General features: G+C 39.7%; 2 protein-coding genes across 2 annotated transcripts; one reads left to right on the top strand and one right to left on the bottom strand.

Annotated features, from left to right (window-relative positions):
• Nucleotides 1-2,983: 2,983 nt before the first annotated feature.
• LOC120105880 (endo-1,4-beta-xylanase 5-like) lies at nucleotides 2,984-6,752 on the top strand. Its single transcript, XM_039118621.1, has 8 exons — nucleotides 2,984-3,086; nucleotides 3,172-3,206; nucleotides 4,223-4,379; nucleotides 4,794-4,966; nucleotides 5,065-5,172; nucleotides 5,291-5,437; nucleotides 5,547-6,188; nucleotides 6,318-6,752. The coding sequence occupies exons 1-8, from the start codon at nucleotides 2,984-2,986 to the stop codon at nucleotides 6,651-6,653; spliced, it is 1,701 nt and encodes a 566-aa protein (XP_038974549.1). The 3' UTR covers nucleotides 6,654-6,752.
• A 10,651-nt stretch (nucleotides 6,753-17,403) lies between these two features.
• Nucleotides 17,404-20,183, bottom strand: LOC120105894 (thaumatin-like protein 1). The gene is made up of 3 exons (XM_039118655.1): nucleotides 19,769-20,183; nucleotides 18,991-19,669; nucleotides 17,404-17,964 (listed from the first exon to the last, which is right to left on the bottom strand). The coding sequence occupies exons 1-3, from the start codon at nucleotides 19,839-19,841 to the stop codon at nucleotides 17,778-17,780; spliced, it is 939 nt and encodes a 312-aa protein (XP_038974583.1). The 5' UTR covers nucleotides 19,842-20,183; the 3' UTR covers nucleotides 17,404-17,777.
• Nucleotides 20,184-21,541: the final 1,358 nt, after the last annotated feature.

Below are 21,541 nucleotides of genomic sequence, written 5' to 3'. Positions count from 1 at the left end.
TCTTGCTTGGTTTCCCATCGTAAGTCTTAGCGATCCCCTCCATCGCATAGACTCTGTCCATACCCTGAATGACTTTGCCAAAGGCAACATGCTCGCCATCCAACCTGGAATCCCATTAATGGAGCACAAATATGGTTTTGCACATTTATCTCTTAAATTAGGTGAGTTCTTGTAAAAGTTTAGGTAGACCTTCACCAGCTTGCATTGACTGTCGTTATGAAGAATTGGGACCCATTAGTGTTGGGACCTGAGTTTGCCATGGAAACGATACCTGGAATAGAAAGCAACACTGAGGCAACCAAGGATCATGAACTCAACAAGGGACGCAGTTTAGCAAGCATGCTACACAAACGACACAGCTTTTTAAGCAGACTCCATACGATACATGCTTCTGAGCTACCTCGGCTTTGTGGGCTGCAATGTAGGTTTATATTTTCATGGAACATGTCCCAATAGATTTAAAGTATAGAAACACTACCCTTCAACAAGATGGACAGCATTTGAAGAGGAAGAGGTGTAAAGCAGGAGATTCAATCTCTCATAGTTGCAAGACAAATAGTTTGTGCTTAGAAAAATAGTGTGAAAAGGCATGATTCAATCTCTCATAGCATGATGGACAGCATTTGAAAACACAGAGGTGAAAAGGCAGCCTTATAATTCCCCTGGAAGATCGAAAAAAGACAAAATAGTTTGAAAATAAACAAGGAATATGACATGGCTGTTGTGCTTAGATTTGATGAAAAACTGTGATTAGGATCCCAACAATTGAGACGTGTGTGATGTACATGATATCTTAGAGCTACTATTTGACATGCGCAATGCACGTGATAAATGTAAGGAGAATGTATCTGATTAATTGCCATGATCCCATCAACTGATGAAATGTCTCAAGTAATATTTTCTTATTTCCTAACGTGGTTGTTATATCAATTAAGGTTATTTTAGTAAGTTTTTAAATTTTTTTGTCATAGCATTGGAGTCTTATTTATGGTCGATGATTTGATTGATATTTTTTGAAGTTATGTATTAAAATATTGGATAAAAATAAACTGTAAGAGAGTAAGCAAAAGTTTTTCAAACTATTAGATATAACGGTAATTTATCACTAATTCTAGAAGAATTTTTGTAATTTATTTTTTAAAATTATATAATAAAAATTATATATCTTTTCAATTATATATCTAGTTAAATATTATTTTATTTTTTGAGTAAAATATTTTTCTTGATCTCTTTCTCGAGCATACTTCACTTGATTCTCTTAAATAAACACAACAAAACTAAGACTACCGCATTTTAAGTTGAGACATATGATTAATTTGAGCATTCATATGGTGAATAGAGAACTCAATATGAACCGAAGTTTATTTTAGTTATATATAATACATAATAAACTAGCATATAACTCATGAAATATGCAAGGTAAATTTTTTTTCCTTTTTCCATGAAATACCATGTAACAATGTAATATATTATAATAAATAGAAGGCTTTAAGAGACAAGTTTCTACCACACATTAAATAATGAATTTTAATGATTGCCTTGTAAGAACTCTCATCATTAATGAACTTTAATAATTACCAAGGAAAATTTTCATTATTAATACTACTGTTGTTAATACCAATGTCGAAATAAATGATTCTACATAATGCAAAAACTCTCATCATTAATACCAATTTCTTTAATATTGACCTCACTCAATGAGTGGCGCACATTTTTTTCCCTATTTTTTTAGTAATTTTTGAAATTCAATATGATAATGTAACAAATTTAAATAGAAGTTTTTAATAACCTAAATTTTGTTTCACATTAGGTAATGGATTTTAGTAGTGATCGAGCACATTAATATTTGTTGCATATTAAGTGATGGAGCACATTTAATGGATTTTAATTCTATTGTCATTAATATTTGATCAAGCATATTAATAAATTATAATGATGGTTGAGTATATTAAGATTGGTGTCGTTAATACTAGCATCCATATCAGGAGTCCTGTACTGAGCCTCTATTTTAGAGGAGATAATAATCCATTTCATTAGACAAATATTGCACGCACACATTATATACTAATCCATTTCATTAGACAAATATTGCGCGCATGCATTATATACTAATCCATGGCGTCAGATAAATAATAACCACTCAAGTTCCCCAGGGACAAAAGAAGAAAGAACGAAGGTTGGCACTCGCTTTTTTTTAAACTATTTTTTGAACTCAATATGACAGTGTAAGAAATTATAATAAATAAAATATGTTAATAACCTGATTTATGTTGTACATTTAGTAATAAATTTATAATGGCCAAGCACACTAAGACTGTTATCATTAATGTTTATTGCATATTAAATAATAAACTTTATTAATGACCGAGATACCACTACTACTCTTACAGTGTATGAAGAGCTGAAGAGCTTTACACAAGCTGAATATCTATTATATATATATATATATATATATATATATACTATTTCAAAAAGGTTTGCTTGGTGAAAGCTTGATATATATATATATATATATATATATATATATATTTAAATATTATTTCAAAAGGTTTGCTTGGTGAAAGCTTGCAAGGCTAGCTGCATGCAAACATAAATTATTTAACGGTCAAATTAGGAAGCGTCCAAGCGTTGTATACCAATCCACGAGAGTTCCCCCGAGAGAGAGAGAGAGAACGAATGGGGGTTAGCATTCTCTATAAAGAGAACATATGAACGAGGCATGGTGAACCATAAACAAAAGACTAGCAGCGCGCTCCTTGTGAGCGAACCATAAATGAAAGACTAGCAGTGCGCTCCTTGTGATCTCAGCCCTTCGATCTCTTCGAGAATTCCGCCGGCACCCGTCAACCATCTCCCCCATCATATCATCAACTTCTTCATGCTCCCAAGCCGCTCCTCCTTTAAGCTTTCCGCTCTCCTATATGAACACAAGCAGAGACTTGGATATAACGGACACTTCACAAACACAGCAAGCAACTTGCCAATGAGTGGGAGCATGAGAGGCTTGTCCCATGGTTTCTTTGCTCTATTTCTGAAACTTCTACCTTGGTTGATCTTGCCCTCACACCTTCTTGCTGCATCCTATGGTCAGTTTCTCTCTCGCTCTCTCTCTCATCTTATGTTTGATTGGCATTGACACGACATCATGTTGTATATTTCGTTGCACTGCAGAGGGACCGTGGTACGATTTTTCTGCTTATACCGAGGTATTTGTTATTGCCTTCGGCACTTCGTGATCTTTGGCTCGATATGTTCATTGGTAGTATCGGTTTATTGGCAGTGATATGTATCCGGGCCGAGCCCATCGTGTGCTACTTCTTTTATGCCCAAATGAGGGCAGACCGAATCCAATGCGAATAGAAAGTCTAAATATCAAACAAACTATTCTGTTGCCACCAAGATAGTAGCACAGATGGAACGGGGCGTTGGCTTCCACCAGGATGGTCCAGGTTCAAAATGCTCCAGCGTCGATTAAATTTGGGGACCGGATGCCCCACGCCTGGACGCTGCTGGTGGGAGTGCTACTGGTCCGCTAATACCGATGTGACGCTGGGATGACGTACTCCCACATGGGTGACGAGCCCAGTGGAGGAAGCCCATAAGTTGGAGGGGGTACGCAGAAATTTACGACATGCATCGAACATTTTCTAGTGTAAGGAAGATTCAGTGGGGGCTGCTACGCGGGTGAGGCTCGCCTCTCCCCCTCCCCTCCTATCTTTGACCAAAAAAAAAAAAAACAAACTACTCTGTTCCAATAGGAACGCGCCGTGGCAAGGCTGGTGGGGTAGGGTAGAGCTGCCCCTTGTGCCCGATGCTCTGAGGAATGGTCACGAAATTAAGGTCCATGTCTTGAACGTGGATCCCATGCAGTGTGCGGCCGCACCGTGGAGTGCTGTGTAGTTCTCTATGACCATTACCAGAAAATAGATGACTATCAAAATCTAACAATCTATAAAGACATACCATACTATATGGTGCATATTGTTTGATGGCTATCTATTTTTTAATCGTAACTATTGAAGGTTGCACAATATTCTGTAGTGAGGCAGGGAATCTTGGTTGCCCTGTCTTACTAAATGTTTTCTTTTTCTTTTTTTGTTTTTTTGATGTGGATACATCGGCCAATTGATGGATGGATCCCAGATTTCTATTTAATAAAGCTCTTTGATCTCACAGAAGTCTCCACGACACTTGACATCGATTTCATCTGCTAATATTTCAGTGCAAACCAGACCCTGAGCCTCCTCTTTACAATGGTGGGATCCTACAATCCGAGAATGGGGAGATTCCAATGGCATACGATACGACGGAGCCAGGAGCTCACCGACCGGCATTTGTGCTGGGCAACCTAACCGAGACCACAAGATACAGCTTCTCATGTGAGTCTCCAGCAACTTCACTCCTCATATATAGATGGTCCTGTCATGCTCTGCCAGATACTAGAATGGAGAGCCTGGTCTTATTACTGATACATTCATTACTTGTTTATCTTTTTTTTGGAAATTCTATTACTTGTTTATCAAACAAAGTCTTTGAAGTTCGAGGCACTGAAAAATCCCACACAATTATGTGATTCATATTAAGCATTACATTCTAGAGGCCTTTATCTGAATGCACATAAATAATCCACCCTTCTGTCAACTTTGCTCGATTTCCATAGGCGAGTGAACGTATTACATACTATGCTTGTCAATTTTGGCAAATCGTATTAGCTACCATGTCGAGCGAGAGTTCTTCACTCCGTAGTCGCAAAATACCCCAGAATTTTCATTTAGGTGATTCATCTTCGGCAGGTTGGGTGCAAATCCAAGGAACTGATTCAGCTCTCATAAGAGCAGTGTTAGCAACGGATGATTCGAAATTTAGATGCGTAGGAACAACAACGGCACAAAATGGCTGCTGGTCTTTTCTCAAGGGTGGCTTCATCCTCGATGCGTCCTCCAAAACCTCAGTACTTTTCCTTCAGGTGCCTTCAACTTTGACACTTTGGCATGCAACGTAACAACGATCCTGATTGCTCCCGAGTTAATTAACCGCACAAGTTCCACTTCTTTTTAAATTCAGAACACTACCAATGAGGTCGATGGGATCGAGATCTTGGTGGCAAGTGCTTCACTGCAGCCATTCTCGGTCGAGCAATGGGAGATGCACCAGCAAGACAACATCAGAACAGTACTCCCTGCTGCTTTCTATTGCTCTGTTCTTGAATATTGTAGCATTTTTAGGCCAAGGTTTCTCTTCACATCATGCAGTTGAAATCTCTAACAATGGCAGCGCTTTATCTGGGCAGAAAAGGAAGCGCATGGTGGTCATCCATGTGTCAGATACACAGGGAAATCGAGTGATCGGAGCATCCGTATCGGTACAGCAGCTCGCAAAAGACTTCCCATTTGGCTCTGCTATAGCCAGCACCATCGTAGGAAATTTACCTTATCAGGTTTACAATCTTTTGCACAACTTTAGTCTCTTTGCATTTCTACTACCGAAGTGCTCAAGAAGTATTTTGATCCAATATTGTTTTCTACTAAAACATATGTCGCTGCAAGGCTTGGTTTCTGGAGCGATTCAATGCGGCAGTCTTCGAGAACGAGCTTAAATGGTACACGACAGAGCCCCAACCAGGGAAGCTCAATTACACTCTAGCTGACGAGATGCTGGAATTCATCAGGGCCAACAAGGTTGTGGCGCGTGGCCATAACATATTCTGGGAGAACCCAAGCGTCACCCCATCTTGGGTTCGCAACCTCACCGGCGACGACCTCCGATCAGCTGCGAAGTCTCGCATCCAGAGCTTGATGTCCAGGTACAAGGGGGAGTTTGTTCATTGGGACGTCAACAACGAGATGCTGCACTTCGATTTCTACGAGCAACGGCTTGGACCCAATGCTTCTTTGGAATTCTTTGGCACGGCCCAACAAGCTGACCCCCTTGCTACTATGTTCATGAATGAATTCAATGTCCTGGAGACGTGTGATGATGTGAACTCAACGGTGGATTCCTATATATCAAGACTAAGGGAGCTGAAGGAAGCAGGAGCCGTATTGCAAGGAATCGGATTGGAGGGGCATTTCTTCACCAAGCCAAACCTGCCTCTGATGAGAGCTGTGCTGGATAAATTGGCTACTTTAGACCTTCCCATTTGGTTAACGGAGGTCGACATAAACCACATATTTGATCATCAAACACAGGTGAGAGGTTTCTCTTCATGTCTTAATATAGATTGCAACTATAAGCTCTTTTTGTTTTTTTTTTCATGTCTTAAACGTAGACTATGTTTTAGCATCGATCTGATCTTGTGTTCTTCAAATCTTCTGCAGGCTATATATCTTGAGGAGGTGCTGAGAGAAGGATTCTCCTATCCATTTGTGAATGGAATAATGTTATGGACAGCACTGCATCCATATGGGTGCTACGAAATGTGCCTCACAGACGAGGACTTTCACAACCTCCCTTCTGGAGACGTTGTGGACAGGCTCTTACAGGAATGGGAAACAAAAGAAACAGCGGGGGTGACGGATGACCATGGTTTGTATACCTTCAGTGGATTTCTGGGAGAGTACAAGGTCTCTGTGAGTTACGCTAACAAATCGACAGAGACGACATTTTCCTTGGGTCGAGGAGACGAGACAAAGCATTTGAACGTTCAGCTCTGAGAATTCTTTCCTCCTAGCAACTAATGATCCAAATGGCGTATGGGAAGCCAATGTTTCCGATGCATCAGTGTCCTCGTGCTCGCATTTTCAAGTGGCAGTGGGATAATGACAAGCCCGCCGTAGGCAAATTTGCTGTACAATGCTGGACCTAATAGGTTTTTAAAAATTGAGACTCTGTTCAGCCATGTAGCTAATTGTTCATTGCACCGGGGCATTTGCACATGCAAAGGGCAAGCGGATGATTCATGTTATAAACAATACATGCCGCAATTTGTGATTCTTTTTCCCCTCAAGTCAAGTATGATATGGGAGGACCCATGTCGAACACTTGGGGAAATATATTTTGTGATTCGAGAACTCCTCCCATCTGAAGATGAGTGCATATACTGTGCTGCAGTAGTTTAGTTTGTTGTCCTTGAATTGATTCTTTATCTCTTCTCTCTGAATTTAACCTGCAAAGGGGAAGTTCCCACCATTAATTATCATCAAAAAGGACTAAGAGAAAGACCGTTTTTGTTACTATGCCTGAAGATATTATGCTAATGCTTTCACTATGATTTGAGCCCCCCTCCCCCAAGCATAGCGGTCAGCTTCTTGTTATGGTAACGAGCCTTTCTCCATGAACTTTTTAACTTGCAGAGGAAGCTAAACACATGGAAAAATTGAAAAGAAAAGCTTGTTGAAAAAGACAAAATCTTTCTTATTAACTCTTTGATGAATTAAAAAGATTAAAAATTGATGCGTCGAAACTTCTTGATTGTTATTTGACATGCAGCTTAATGTGTCATACATAATTTTATATTGCATGATACAAAAATTGCATTGAACAGCCATATTTGTGCACCGACAATTGACATACAGTTATTTTACATTGATTTACTGAACTAATGAATAAGATTGACATGATGGAATCTACTATTAGCGCTGATTTGACAAATAAATGAACATGCATTAACATTTTGCTGAACATAAACTCCATCTCTTTGATTTTGAGACCGGATCCATGCTTTAGGGCATGATCTGGTGTTCGAAAACAAAGACTCGGGCTAAATCATGTTCCCTGCCGAAACATATTGAAATTGCCCTTGATTTAGGATTGGAGTTCTGCAAATATATACAAATACAAAAGGGGTAAGGAAGGCACCACCTAGCTAGAGGCAATGTTCTAGCTTCTCATGAATGTTTTACCTCCTAGTGAACTATCTTGAAAGGCACATGTCTTCATCATGAGAAACTCTTTACCACTTCTTGCTGCAATTCCCACCTTGAAGTGGTGAGGAAAATAATGAATAGCTTTTAAAGAGGTCCCAATCAGCACTAAACAATTCAGGCACATTATGGTCCTTGTGCATTTTCAGATCAAATGTGTAAATTTTTAATTTATATGCTACGGCATGCGAACACCTTATCTTCTCCAATATCTCCAATTTATTCTCAATCCATACTTGATTTATAAATGGGATGCCTCCAAAGAAATTGAGTTTTAGTTTTCAAACATTTAATTGTTCTCAATCTTAACCAGCAATTCGGAATGTCATTCGCATGCTACAATTCATACTTGCAGGGAAGTCATCCAACCCTCTGCCCCCTCCTCTCCCTTATGTACATACCTACGCTTGTCCGTATTTACGATATATTACGCATCATGTAAATGCGTGCACGTATAGACATGCATGTGTCAAAGGGATGGTTGTAAAGCTTTATTGTTCACAGGATAACTTTGTTAGAATAACCTGGTATTGAAATTCATGGTGATCAGCAATCTGCATCTGCCATCATGATGACCTTTGTTCAAACCACCTAGAGACCAGTTTAGAGATGTTTTGGAAACTCAATTATCTCTTCATCAATTGGTCACAAAATGAATAGCTAGCTTTTCAAAAAACAGTAAAGTTTTTCTTTCAGAAACTCCATGGATTTTGGCACTAGGACTTAACTATGTTAGTTGCACACTTAAGCATAAGCAGATATGGAAGAGAAGTTTTACGCCAAAGAAAGCAGGTCTGTGTTCGTTTTCTAAATCTTCTTTAACTGTTAACTGCTATGTTTTCAACTTAATAGGATTTTTGACTGAAACAAGCTTTATTATCAAGGTCCAAAAGTGTAATTGAACCTGGATGAGGCCATGGATTAGCTGGATTGGTTATTGCTGTAGGCTCAGATGCATGCAAGGTAGTAATTTCTGATGGAAATCCACAAGTTGTTGATTGAATCCTATCCAGCAAGGTAATACTTCATATTCTTTTATAGTTAAGTAGCATTTATGGTTATTTCCATCAAAATGCACAATTGTACTTATAAAGTTATATAATCTGTTGCTTACCTGAACTTTGCAGGTGCTGTAGTAGGATAAGTCTCTCTGGAGTCTGTTTTAATAAATATCATCATAACAGTAGTCTATAATAACATGAGTGTACATCTATCATAAAGATTGTTGCTACTGGCTGAAGCCCATAAGATGATCATTAAACACCATTTAGCTAAGAATTTTCTTCACTTTTGAATTGTAAGGCTGCTAGTTTATGTGTTGATTGCATTTTAGCAACACAATCCCAGAGCAGGAAGCAGCACAAACAAAAAAATCTCAGACCATACAGATGACCATCTTCCCTCGAGGGGGTCGCAAGACAAATAGTTGAATAAATAAATAAAAAGAAAAGTAAAAGACAGAAATTTGGACAAATTTAGTGGTGTCGGATAAGATCAGTGTGTAAACATTATTATTCACACCATGAGCCTGTTAATTTTGCTTGCCTTGGATGGCAGTATGAGATCTCCTCGAGGCTGGATATTGGAATTGCTATACTAGGTTCACATTTCTTAGAAAATTGTACTGTGCATTGCATGAGGTACTGAAGTCCTAGTAGTATGTTGATTACTCTATTTCATGCCAAGGTTTAATTTAGACTTCCTAGCGATCCCTTCTGTTGCTGCTTGTACATAAAGAGACGGCGACTCCCATGCAGTAACTATGGCTCTTGATCTAGTTAGAATCACAGTTTGCCACTCTGGGAAGCTTATTGTTGTGCCTATCTGTAATTCTTTTCATTATTACATAAACATGTTTCTTGAGGACATGCATGAGTGGTCCTTGCAATTATTCTTCCTTGTTGATGTCACATTGCTTTGCCACTTATGACTGGTCCTTGCACCTTGAACTTTCAAAGCAGCAGATGATTCCCTATCCTCTGGCCTTGCACAACGATCGCATATTAAAAGTTTATTAAGCGGCCGTCCGGAGACATTAGGCCAAAAGGAAGTGGTGCACAGGCATGCTAAGCATAGCCAAATAACAATATGTAGCAAGTATTGTAGTTCAAGTAGCATCAAGGTGATTGAGGAATGTGATAGGTGCTTTGTTATTTTTCAATGATACACTTCTAACGCCCTTGTGCATTGAAATCAACCGTGAGTTGCTTGGCACAGAAGGAATTGGAATCTTGTGGGGCAAGTGCCATTATTTCAAATGCTAGGTTTTGTTTCTCTCAACAACTTAATGGAATTCCCTCATCATATCGAACATAAAACATAGTTTATGAATGTCTGCAACTGATTTTGGAATCCGATCTAGAGATAGCGTAGATTTAGGATGCTAGTGTTGCATTGTTTGGTGTGGCATCACTTTCACTATGTGGTCGCTTTGATATGCTTGATGATCCTTTAGTGGAGTTAATTGCTATCGATGATCCCTTTGAATTCCTTTCTTATTGATGCACAATAGCAACAGCGGAGAGTCCTTTTGCCCCTTCTTGTATGACATGCACTCAGGCAAATGGTTGTTAAGAAGACTTCAGCAGTTCATCTATGCCGGTGATGCTCTGAAAGGGTACACATAAAGCTTTAAGAGGGAGAAACTAACAACATGGTAAAAGAAAATGCGTAGTTCCACTTTCACTATGCTAAGCAAACTATAATTCTCTCTGCTGGTCGGGTGAAGTAAGTACTTGTTCGGTTTGACGCCCACCCTATATTGATAGATGCCACAAGTTAGAACATGTTCTAAACTCTTTTCCTAGGCAGCAAACAGAAAATAAATAAATAAAAATTTAAACTAAATTTTTGGTCGCCGGGACTTGAGCCCTAGGTCTCTTGGGTGAGAGCCCGGTGTCCCAATCCCAACTAGGGGTGTCAGTTGGGTCAGGTTAGATTGAATACATAGTAGATCAAAAATCTATCAACTTGAATCTAAACTATTAATTAAACGAGTCAAAAGTCCGCTTCCGAATCGGACTATTTAACTAAATAGATAATCCAATCTGATTTATAATAGGTTGAAACAACTCAAACGAGTCAAATAGTTAAGCATTGTCAACCCTAATTCCAACTCATGGCTTCACCAACTGGAAATACGCTGCAACAAAAGAGAAAACTAACTTATTCCTTGTCATGTGAAATCACATGATGGTAGGACTCAGAAAAAGGGCTTTCTGTCTGCTAAAGTTTTTTCTTTTGGTCTCCGGTACAGTAGCAAGGTAGGTTAGTATAACACTATCAGCTACTAAAGTATCGTTTCTTCGATTGTTTCTAAACCCTCGCAGGCCTCCAGTGCACACAAGTTGGGACAGCAGAGTCGAGCACCACACGAAGCTGCTGCCAAATAAGAATAAGAATCCCCCCCTATCCGGAGTCCTTTGAGGCTACTTGCCCGAGCTTTTCCTGGGTTTCTTTCACTTTATCAGTATTCTCTTTTTTCTCTTACTTGCATATTGCTGGGGACTTTGGCAAAAGGCTAGAAAACTGTGTCCTTGAGGTTGCTTTTGAGTATTAGACTCTTTTGAAGGCCAGCATCTGCAAGTGATTGAGAGCATAAACTTAGAGGCAAGCATGTGAATACATTTGGGGATAAAGCAGATTGGGTGGGAGAGCTGTTCCCTTGTGGATGGTGGCAATTTTAGGATGAGGAAATATGGATAGACAACATAGTACCTCATAAGGTAACGAAAGCAGCGACTTCCATGTCTCGGTGCCCAACTCTATTTTGCTTAGGCTAAGAACAATATCAGGCTGTGCTCAGAAAAAAAAAACACCTTTTTTTTTTGTTGTTTTTAGATACAAATGAAGAGGATGCAAAGTTCCCAAAACAACAAAATAAGCAGTTACAGAGTAATCCAATTCTTGATGGATGCTAAAGTCAACCTGACATGCCTGAACAGCTTACTGATCTGCTGCATAATTTCCTTCCCATATATGTCATACCTCAAAACCCCTACCCGGGTTGGCCACCTCACACGGCTGCATAACCCCCCTAGAGCAAGACCGAATATGCAATGCTTGAAATTTTTTTATAATCTCAATATCCATGAACAAAAATTATTTCATTTCATAACAAGTAAAAAGCTTGTATAGAATTAAAAAATTATTCATCCAACCAGAAACAATTATGCTCATTCCATTCATCCATTTTTCCTGCGATCTTAATCATAGCCAAGCAACTATAATGAAGTACTAAACAACCTGCAACTTACAACTCTTAAAAAAAAAAGAGAAAGGAGGTTGTGACTTGTGAGCTTTACAGCCTAATAAAAATAGCTGCAAATTTGCACCAATATAATAATATAGTTTGAAAATAGCAATAAGCGACGCCAAAATGAAAATATAAATTATGAAACCTCTTTTCAAATATCTAATATAATTCAATTAAACCAACAAATATCCACATACACATGCATAAAATATCCGGCTTGTCAAAAGAGATAAACATCATAAATACGAACAAAGATCCTCTATTGGGGTTAACCTTGGTCTACAAAGAAAACATCTAGGACCCTCCTACTGGATTTATTAAACCATGCAAAGAGAGAGAAAGAGAGGAAGAGAAAACAAAGAGAGAGATGAAAGAAAAAAAGAGAGGAAGGAGAGAGGAGAGAGAAAGTTGAGAGGGCTCTCTTCTTCTTATCCAAAATAGGGGAAGATCCCATCTCTCTCTCTCTCTACTTTTCTCCAATCAAGGATAACGCCCACCAAGGCAGCCCAGCCAGCCCCGGCGACGGTGGCCATGGGCGGCCTTGAGCTGCGGCACCACTGGCGATAATGGTCGGCCAGTGGGAGAAAGAAGAGAGGAAAACGAATCACAAAGTGCACGGGATGATCAACATCAATCTCGGCCTAAATCATGGCTGATTTTGCAGACCAATGGTCACACGATCTCAAAGGTCTTCGGAGATGGCAAAGCTCGACCTATTCCAATGGTCGGTGGCAGTGAATAAGGGAAGAAAATAACTGAAATAGAGCATCCTATTTTAGATTGAAAACTCGGCGATTTGCCGGCCCAAATAAAGATAGCAACAGCTACAAAACTAGAAAAAGAAATTGAAGGAGACGTAGGGCAATTACGTTAGTTCGGCGAGGTGGTCCAATGGAAGAGAACCTTGGGATTGGCAGCTATTCCTCGGGGGATAGTTGTGGTGTTCAATGAAGGAGGAGGATCTTTAATAGATGAGTCCCAGAGTTTTAGATGAACTCGAATTGCCCTGGGAGTCTCTGATTCTGCCGAGATCGAGGGAGGAAGAAGACTCCAACCGAAGTCTCTTCTCTACCTGCTTTGTGCCACAGAGCGTGATTTTTCTGAGGCTTGGCCTCTTCGGGCTGGGCTGCTACAATATATGAGTAACTTTGGTTTCGCAAATAGAAGCCATCCACGTGTTAATATACTACAACAATGGAAAGTTTGCATATTTAGAGGAAGAAGGATTAGTAATCCAACTTATTACTCTTGTGGAGTCTCCCTCTATCTATAACTGCTGAGCTTCCAGCTTATGTACAGCAATTTGTATACCATTGCAGACAGCGGCAAGTTCAGCAAAAGCCACTGAACAACACAAACGCTTACCACCAGCTGTAATCAACTTCCCCTGAAAATCACGGATTATGAAAGTAGACCCTGCAACATTAGCTTGAACTTGAGCCATCAAAGTTAAGTTTCAATACTCCAAGGGATGGGTGCAGCCAAGAAACAGATATAGTATTTGCTGAGTTAACAAGGGTTATTCAAGACACTACTCTGGTACCTTGGTTGAGCATGAAACAAAGATTTTTGCTGGATCTGAAACATATAACAAGGTTTATTCGAAACACTACTCTATTACCTTGGTCGAGCATGAAACAAAGATTTTTGCTGGATCTGAAACATATCCACTAAAAACACAATAGAAGACTGAAACAGCCTCTCATTTCTAGTATTCCAAAGCAACCAAGTAAAATGGGCAACTAAGGCTCATTGCTGCAGTCCCATATTAGGTACAAACCAATCCGTAGCCATACTAGTTACTATGAGAGCAAACCGAGGATTACAAACACATTCCATGATCCACCGTATAAACCTGCGATGAAAGCCAAAATGGATGAGGAATTGAGATAAGTAGTGCCAAAGAACTTTATCATATCCTGAAACAAATGCATATTAATGACTTGATCTCTAATATATCTAACACAGCTAACCTTGGCGCATATACCTGGCCTCATGAAAAAAAAGAAAAAGTATGTCTTTTTAATCATATATTAGTTGCCCTATGTTTAACTAGTCTCATTATTCTTTCTCGGTCTTGATTCGTTCTTTTCTCCAATCTCATATCACCCTTCCTCAAAATGAGTTTCTCGCATTCATTTGTTTTATAAACCCTCTCTTAAGGAATAAATTACAGCACACAAATAACACAAGAAACAAGAATGGACAAAGGCCCGTGACAAGTAGCAGAGCTAACATATATCAAGTACAATTTGCTATAAGATGTGACTAGTGCTGTCCCTAGCATAATGTACTAGTGCCTAACAGACAATAGTGCACTCAACAAAATTGGACTACGATAAATGCTTCAAGAGTTATAATTAGATTAGTTACATAAAACATATGGTTATGGCTTTTTCCTTCCTTTTCTTATCCTCTTTCTAGATATTCAAAATAAACAAGTTATCTAAAAATCTGATAGCTACTAATTTATTCAATTTCATTTTGCATCATGTGGTCATAAAGTGAAGGTTTTGCACTTTGCTGGTATAGTCGTAAGGGGGAAAAGGTAGTCTTTTTATAAATAATGCGAACCTTTGCAAGCTTGCAAAGATACTTAATGTTACGGTAAATGATTAATTGGGATCCTATGTTTGGATGACTAATATTGTTACCTCATATCATTAAAAAAAAAAGCATGGGAGCCGTGAAACTAGTTTATATTTTAACTTTGTTGTCTCCATCTGCTCGCGTTATGGATATGCAGCGGCTCTATTTTCTGCTTCTAAACCAAGATTTCTAGCGTGGACGGTAACTGCTGACCTTGACTGCGACTTCACACCAAGCATCACGTTGGCTCCGTCTAATTAAGTAATGGTCCCCGAAGCTGATGATATAGATATTCTTGCATGAACAAATAAAAGATACATAGGTATTCTTGCACTTTGAATTGAAGCGTAGATAAATGTTCCAAATCGCATGGTCAAATGCTTCAGTATGTCTCAGAAATAATCCGAGAAATTTTATTCTATACCGCATGCACCAACATGACCATCTACCATATCAATCATCTAATCTTATTTCTATGGGCCAATTTTAAAGACGAACATATGATCAATAGAATTTATAGGAAAAAAATAAAGTGATTGACATGGTGCACGATCACATGGCACATACGGTGTACGGTATAATTCGAGGAAAGCAACCTCTGCTTTAAATCTCTTCGTTGATAGACAATAGGTAAAGAATGGTGTTTTGCTTCCAAAAAAAAACTACTAATTTAGTTGGTTGGCCATGCATTACTTTGCTTGATAATAACAGAAAATTAAAGATCCGAAAATATCGCAATCATTGCGTCCTCTTCTTTTTCTTTCCCCTTTCGTCATTTTCATGCGCTTCTTGGACGGTACTCGAGTTCTCCATCACCATAATTGCGTCGCAAATGAATCCTTTTTACATTTCTCCTACTTAATTACTGCTTATAAGTGTAGCAATAACAATTTATTTTTTGGTTAGGCTGTGATTTGATAAAAAAATATTACTTCGAAAATAAAATGTTAAGATCTTTGTTCAAATAAGAACTTTATTTAATTGTTATTCTATTATTTCAACGGATATCCCACTTTTACCCACATTGAATTATCTTACATCAATGTTTCTGTGAATATTTAAATATGTAAATTTAAAAATTATACTATTATCCACTAACAATTGGCATTTAAGATGAAGTATAGCCAAGATCTTATTTAATTGTACGTCACTATTATTTGAAATGCAATAAATTTTTTGGTACCTGGGCACTTCTATTTTTTTCTCGCGTAAGTGTTGGATTAGATTGTCGAGAGATAATTTAGGACTCTATGGAGAAAAACATTAGAAAGTGAATCAATAAAATAAAAGATTTAAAAATTATAATTAAAAAATATGGTTAAAATTATAACATTATATTATATATAAAAATATGTATAGCCGATTAGATTTACGAGCTTTTGAGTCGAATATTGTGCCGCTTGAGCTCGATTGGAGCTCGCTAATAGTAAAGTCGAGTCGAGTTTGAGCAACTCACGAGTAGCTTGCCTCATTTATATCTCTAATCTAAGCAAATGATAACTAAAAAATTATATTATTATTCTATTCTAAAGAATGCTAAAGATCATCTATACTGTCGCCGCTCGCTTCACCATATATGTGAAAGCCACCATCAGAATAGAATATAAGGCTTTTGACTAACGCTCTTCTATTTTTGGTCTATTGCATGAATCTTCTATTATCATCCAGCAAAAGCTACATGATAATATAGCACAAGCTATGTTGGCCTTCCTTAGAATCAAAAGAGCAAAAGAAAATGCAGCACAAGCTGAATTGGCTGATCTGTAGGAGAATCTCCTTAGAGAGCCGTTATAATACTTGTCAACCGAAAAAAGAAAAAAGAAAAGAAAAAGAGCCGTTATAACGGGATAACGGCTATTAATGAACCGTGGGCATGCTCTCCGAGATATCTGCCATGATAATATCTCCCATTGTTTAATATGAAAAAGGCCCACTCGGTCTGACGATTTTTCTCACCTAGCTATCTATCGCAAGTTCCTAAGCGGCCAACTTTATTATTGCCCCAAGACAAACTCATTAGTGGTGCCAACTTTTTTTTTAAAAAAAAAAAAGTTTTTCAACAGTCACCTCACATTCTTTCTTGCTCACTCTTGCCTAAACAAGAAATTATATAAAACAGGGAAGAGACATTAAACCCTGACAGCTGACCTACCAATAGCCCTACTTCTTTGCCGTTCTGGAGACGAAAAGCAGCACCGACGGCGTTCCTTTCGTGTGTGCACAGTTCCAGGCTATCTAGAAGTTGGGTTCCAATAACTTTTATCAAAAACAAACAAGCCTTTTTATTTTTCCCGGTCGAGTTACCTAAAATAAAAAAAAAAATACCTAAGACATCTGACAACTGCATTTCCCAGCTAAGCTGGATTCAAAACACCTAAGACATCTGACAACTGCATTGAAAAATATTGACTTACAAAAATTTGGAGCCATTAATTCATCATACAAGTTAAGTTTTCACTAAATCTGCTAATTGATTTGCAATTAGTAGCTCAAAAAGATAATTGACGCTATAAGGAAAACATATACATAGCTCCGGGCCTTTTGCAAGCAAAAATAAAGTTAGGGGGGATGAAAAGTGCAGTTTAGCTGCTACAGAAGTCTATAAGGGAGATCATTGCATCCAGCCACCAAAGCGTCCCACTGAAGCAAAGTAACGAGAGGTCCAGCTCACCACCATCATCATCCTAGTCACTAAAGTTAATAAAACTATTCTTTTCCTCCGCTCTTTAGAGAAAAAAAAGGAATTAAAGAGTAAAAAGCCATCCCACATAATTCCTAGATCCCAAACACCCCCCGTGATCATCAAAACAACCATATGAATTAACGAGCATTCAAATGAAATCTATAAAATACAATACAAAACCATTGGGTTACATCACTTGGCTTCAGTCAAACTTCCATTCCTTGAGAAGGATGAGAACAGCCTTGGGTCGCCACAAGGCTTTTTCTGTTTGGAACTTGGAAGGCGACCACCTATTCCTTTCTGTGTCTTTTTTTTGTTTTTTAACCAGTCCTCTGAAGTGGGAGAGAAAGCAGTGTACAAAAAAAAAGGACTGGAAGAATTTTGAATGCTATAGCAACAATAGGATGAAAGCCGTGGTGGAGAGGATCAGCAAGGATTGGTGGAGGAAAGAAACCCTCGTTTTGGTGTTAGGAGCAGCCCCGGCGGCCAGACTTGCAAGCCAAGAGTCGTCTTCCAATACCACCCCTCCAGTTCTCGGAGTTGGATAATCTCTAGAGGATTTCTGACTGTTTTGGCTGTCAAAAAACAGAAATTAGTAAGTTAGGCTTGATCAATATATTGGTTGTGTCTAATTTTAATAAATCAACAGTTAGGGCAATGACATTGAAGAAAAAAAAAATTAAGTCCAGTTTACTTAGAGTGCTGAAGAGCTAACATTACAAAACCTTCTATTAACGGGATCGAGTTAAGGGAAGGAAAGCAAGAAATTTAATTTAATAAGCTAGTAGTTAAGGCAGTGATGTTAAAATTGACTGAAGAGGACCTTTCCAATTATCTTGGCTGATTAATGAAATCAATCACCAAACAAGAACTTCTATCTAAAAAAGTAAAAAGTGTGTTAAGGAGTAGAGTTAATTTACTGAGCTACCAGTTAACGCAGTGATACTTAAATAAAACAAAGTCCATCTTTCCAATTTACATGGCCGAATAATGAACTCAACACACCCCGATGAAACCAAAGAAGAGCTTCGAAACGGGTGCGTGGGAACAGAGCAAAGTAAAAGAGAACAAGAAAGCAGAACAAAGCGGAGAAGACATCATTGTTTCTCTTTTTTTTTACTTTGTTATTTTCCTCTTCTCTTAGCTCTGTGAAAAAGAAAAGGCAACAGTTTGCCAATTTGCCAAAAAAAAAAAAGCGAGAACCAAAAAAAAAAAGTATGCAAAAGAACCACCATTTGTGCAAGCAAGTATCCAACTTGGCAACTAGTCGTTAGAGATACCAGCTTTCCACCATAAAATTCCGTCAGAAGAAAACTTCCACCATAAAAACTTATCAAGAAAACCCAAAATCATAAAACTCACTCCGAGTTCCAGTCCACTACACCATCCAAAAGTTAGTGAAAGGCACTTCAAAAAAAACCACAAAAATATTTCTATCTAGCACCATTCTATACCTCTCAATTGCGACATCAATTTGCAAAAGAGCACCTAACAAATACGAAATTCAAACACGGACAAATGAGAATCAAATTTACCTCATAAAAGCCTAGGAACCTGAAAGCAGAAAACCATCCATGCAAAAGATCGGTATGCTAGCGTACCTGGGTGCCGAATCCGGGCAGAAGGTGACGGTATAGTCGGCGCCGGAGCAGGTGAAGGTGCTGGTGGCGTCGTCGAAGGCGTAGCTGTAGGACTTGGGGCACGCCGACTTGAACATCTGGGAGTAAACCGAGGGCCGGCAGGTCCCCGGGCTCGCGTACGCCCCGCTGCAGCAGAACTCCGGCTTCCCGAATGCCTCGCACGCACTGCGGCACGCCTCCCCGACCCTCAGCTCCGCTGGGCACCGCCGGCTCAGATCCACCACGCATCCCGTCGACGCGCACCCCCCGGTGCCGCCTCGGACATCCACCACCATCGGCAGGTTGTACCCGTCCACCAGGCTCACGTCGTAGAAGTCCTTGGCCGACGCCGGCCCCGCCAGGGTGAACTCCGCCAGCGTCGCCGGCGGCGCCGCCCCGCTCCCCTTGCACTCCACCCCGCCAGTCCCGCAGTCGCCGGTGGCGCAGGACCCCTTGCCGGCGCCGTCGAAGCTGCACTCCGTCCGGCCCCAGAAGCGGCCGGACCACCCGGTCGGGGCCTGCAACGACCGGGAATCGCCGGTCGCCAGCTCGAAGCCGGTCGTCCCCAGCTCCGGGCTGCCGGAGCCCGACAGGATCCCCGGCCACACCGTGTAGCCGCACTTGTTCACGAATGTGAATGCGGTGCACTCCACCAGCATCTCTGCATGCATACAAATCCCAAAAAAAGAAGAAAAAATTAAAGACCCGGACCATAAGTATAGCCTAATTGGGTCAAAGGAATCGTGGCAAGAATTAATACCGCTTGAATGGAAAAATATGAGGAAGAATGAGAGGGAGAGAAAGTGGACTGGGGATGAAAGCATGGGATCCATTAAAATGAAACAATTGGTGGGCTTTGTGCCTCCTTTTCTTTCTACTTCTCGATTTGGTCTATTGCCTTTTTTTTCGTTCTTTGCTTTCTTGTTTCTTCAAATTTGGTGGGTTGATGTTCTTACAGTTCTTGTCAGGGTTTAGATGGATGGGTACTGGGAATGGTGGAAGTGGGGGATGGGATGCTGGTTATGGGAGAAAGGAAAGGAGGAGGGGGAGAAGTGAAAGATGGCAGTGAGAGAGGAGGAATGGAAGACCCAGTGCAGGGCACCAACATCCATAAAATTATCGAGAGGGGAGGGAGGTGGAAGGGGGAAATCTAAGCACAGCCTCTTGGCCTCTATTTATAGAGAGCTTCACTCATTCTTTTAGTGGAGAAGACCACTTTTTTTTAGTGGGTAATTAAGCAAGGTGACCTTGATATCTCCTCTTCAACCTTTTCTTTTGACGGAAAGCTTGAGCCCTTGGGTGCCTGGCTTTCATCTGCTGACATGATAGGAACATGGTGATGGGGAATGATAGCTGAAAATTAACCAACTTTGATAGGAAAAGCTAACCTACTGGATGCAATTTGCATTCATAAGATGGTAGTTAATTCTTTTGTTATTATTATTTTTGAAACAATTTGAGCAATATTGAACATTCTTTTTGATTATATGATTTGCAGTGGGGGCATAACAATAATTGGAGCGTTATATCACCATTAGGTGACTCCTGTGTGCTGCTGGCCGCAGTGGGATTGGGCCAGGCCAATCCACAGCTATTTGCTCCAACAAGCGTAGCAAATGGGTGGGTTACAATACGTTCAGCTGACAATTGGAGAAGCCCTTCCATACCGTATATTGAGCCAGATTCTCGGCTAAGCGGAATCTCACCTGGGTCCAGGTTCTATCTTTCGTGGCAAAGAATGATTCACCTCCTTTTGCATTATCCACCATTAGATTGCGCAATAGCTACTCCAAGATTTGTGAAGACGGTGCACGAAAGAAGTTGGATTGCTTTGAAAGCTATACAAGATGCGATACGGTGGTTGATGTTGCAAAAGTAGATCGATCGTTCGTTTGCATGAAAGATGCAACCGTACCATCTCACTTTTTGAAAGTTTAGGTTACACTTGGAAAGATTAAAAAATGTTTGAGTTGGGCCGGGGTTGGAGTATTGTTGGCCACCCTAGGCCGCACTAAACCTCAGTGGGGTGTCAAGGGTATGGGCTAACCAGTAGATAATCTCTGAAGTGGCCTAGTTCAATGGATATCAATTGCTAACATTCGTTGTACGATAACATTCTAATCGATGGACGAGTCTAGTCTCTACAGGATTGACAGCACCATTATAAACTACTGCTCAAGTTTCGTTGGATTGTGGCACAACCGAAACAAATATACGTTTGGGTTTTGATTAGGTGGTCGTTTTGATCCATAGTAGAGCAATCTAAGATACATATTGCCCTAATTTAACCCAAGTTTAATGGTTCTGGTTGCTTGGGTTCAGGTCGACCTGGCCTGAGATGTACCCCATGTAATGGATCAGTCAATAAGTTGAAACACCAATTTCCGCCATAGCACAACCATTGCAAATGTATGAAGAAAAAAATTATATGTATCTATTAAGATATGATCACAAAAAATCTGATATTTTCTCTACATTCTAAAACAAGCACGAGGCCATATACAAGCTCACAAATTTGTTGACCTAATTGCAT

Source organism: Phoenix dactylifera, unplaced genomic scaffold (genome assembly GCF_009389715.1).
Source record: "Phoenix dactylifera cultivar Barhee BC4 unplaced genomic scaffold, palm_55x_up_171113_PBpolish2nd_filt_p 000388F, whole genome shotgun sequence".
NCBI lineage: Eukaryota > Viridiplantae > Streptophyta > Magnoliopsida > Arecales > Arecaceae > Phoenix > Phoenix dactylifera.
The sequence above is the reverse complement of the archived record's forward strand: the minus strand, read 5'-3'. Positions and strand labels throughout refer to the sequence as shown.

What these genes read in the sequence shown, in the direction of transcription:
- LOC120105894 (XM_039118655.1), bottom strand. Translation starts at nt 19,841, where the DNA reads ATGGATCCCATGCTTTCATCCCCAGTCCACTTTCTCTCCCTCTCATTC. An exon ending in CATATTTTTCCATTCAAGCG is followed by an intron (nt 19,670 to 19,768) that starts GTATTAATTCTT and finishes GTATGCATGCAG; the next exon opens with AGATGCTGGTGGAGTGCACC. An exon ending in TGCCCGGATTCGGCACCCAG is followed by an intron (nt 17,965 to 18,990) that starts GTACGCTAGCAT and finishes GTTTTTTGACAG; the next exon opens with CCAAAACAGTCAGAAATCCT.
- LOC120105880 (XM_039118621.1), top strand. Translation starts at nt 2,984, where the DNA reads ATGAGTGGGAGCATGAGAGGCTTGTCCCATGGTTTCTTTGCTCTATTT. An exon ending in CCTTCTTGCTGCATCCTATG is followed by an intron (nt 3,087 to 3,171) that starts GTCAGTTTCTCT and finishes GTTGCACTGCAG; the next exon opens with AGGGACCGTGGTACGATTTT. An exon ending in CCTCAGTACTTTTCCTTCAG is followed by an intron (nt 4,967 to 5,064) that starts GTGCCTTCAACT and finishes TTTTAAATTCAG; the next exon opens with AACACTACCAATGAGGTCGA.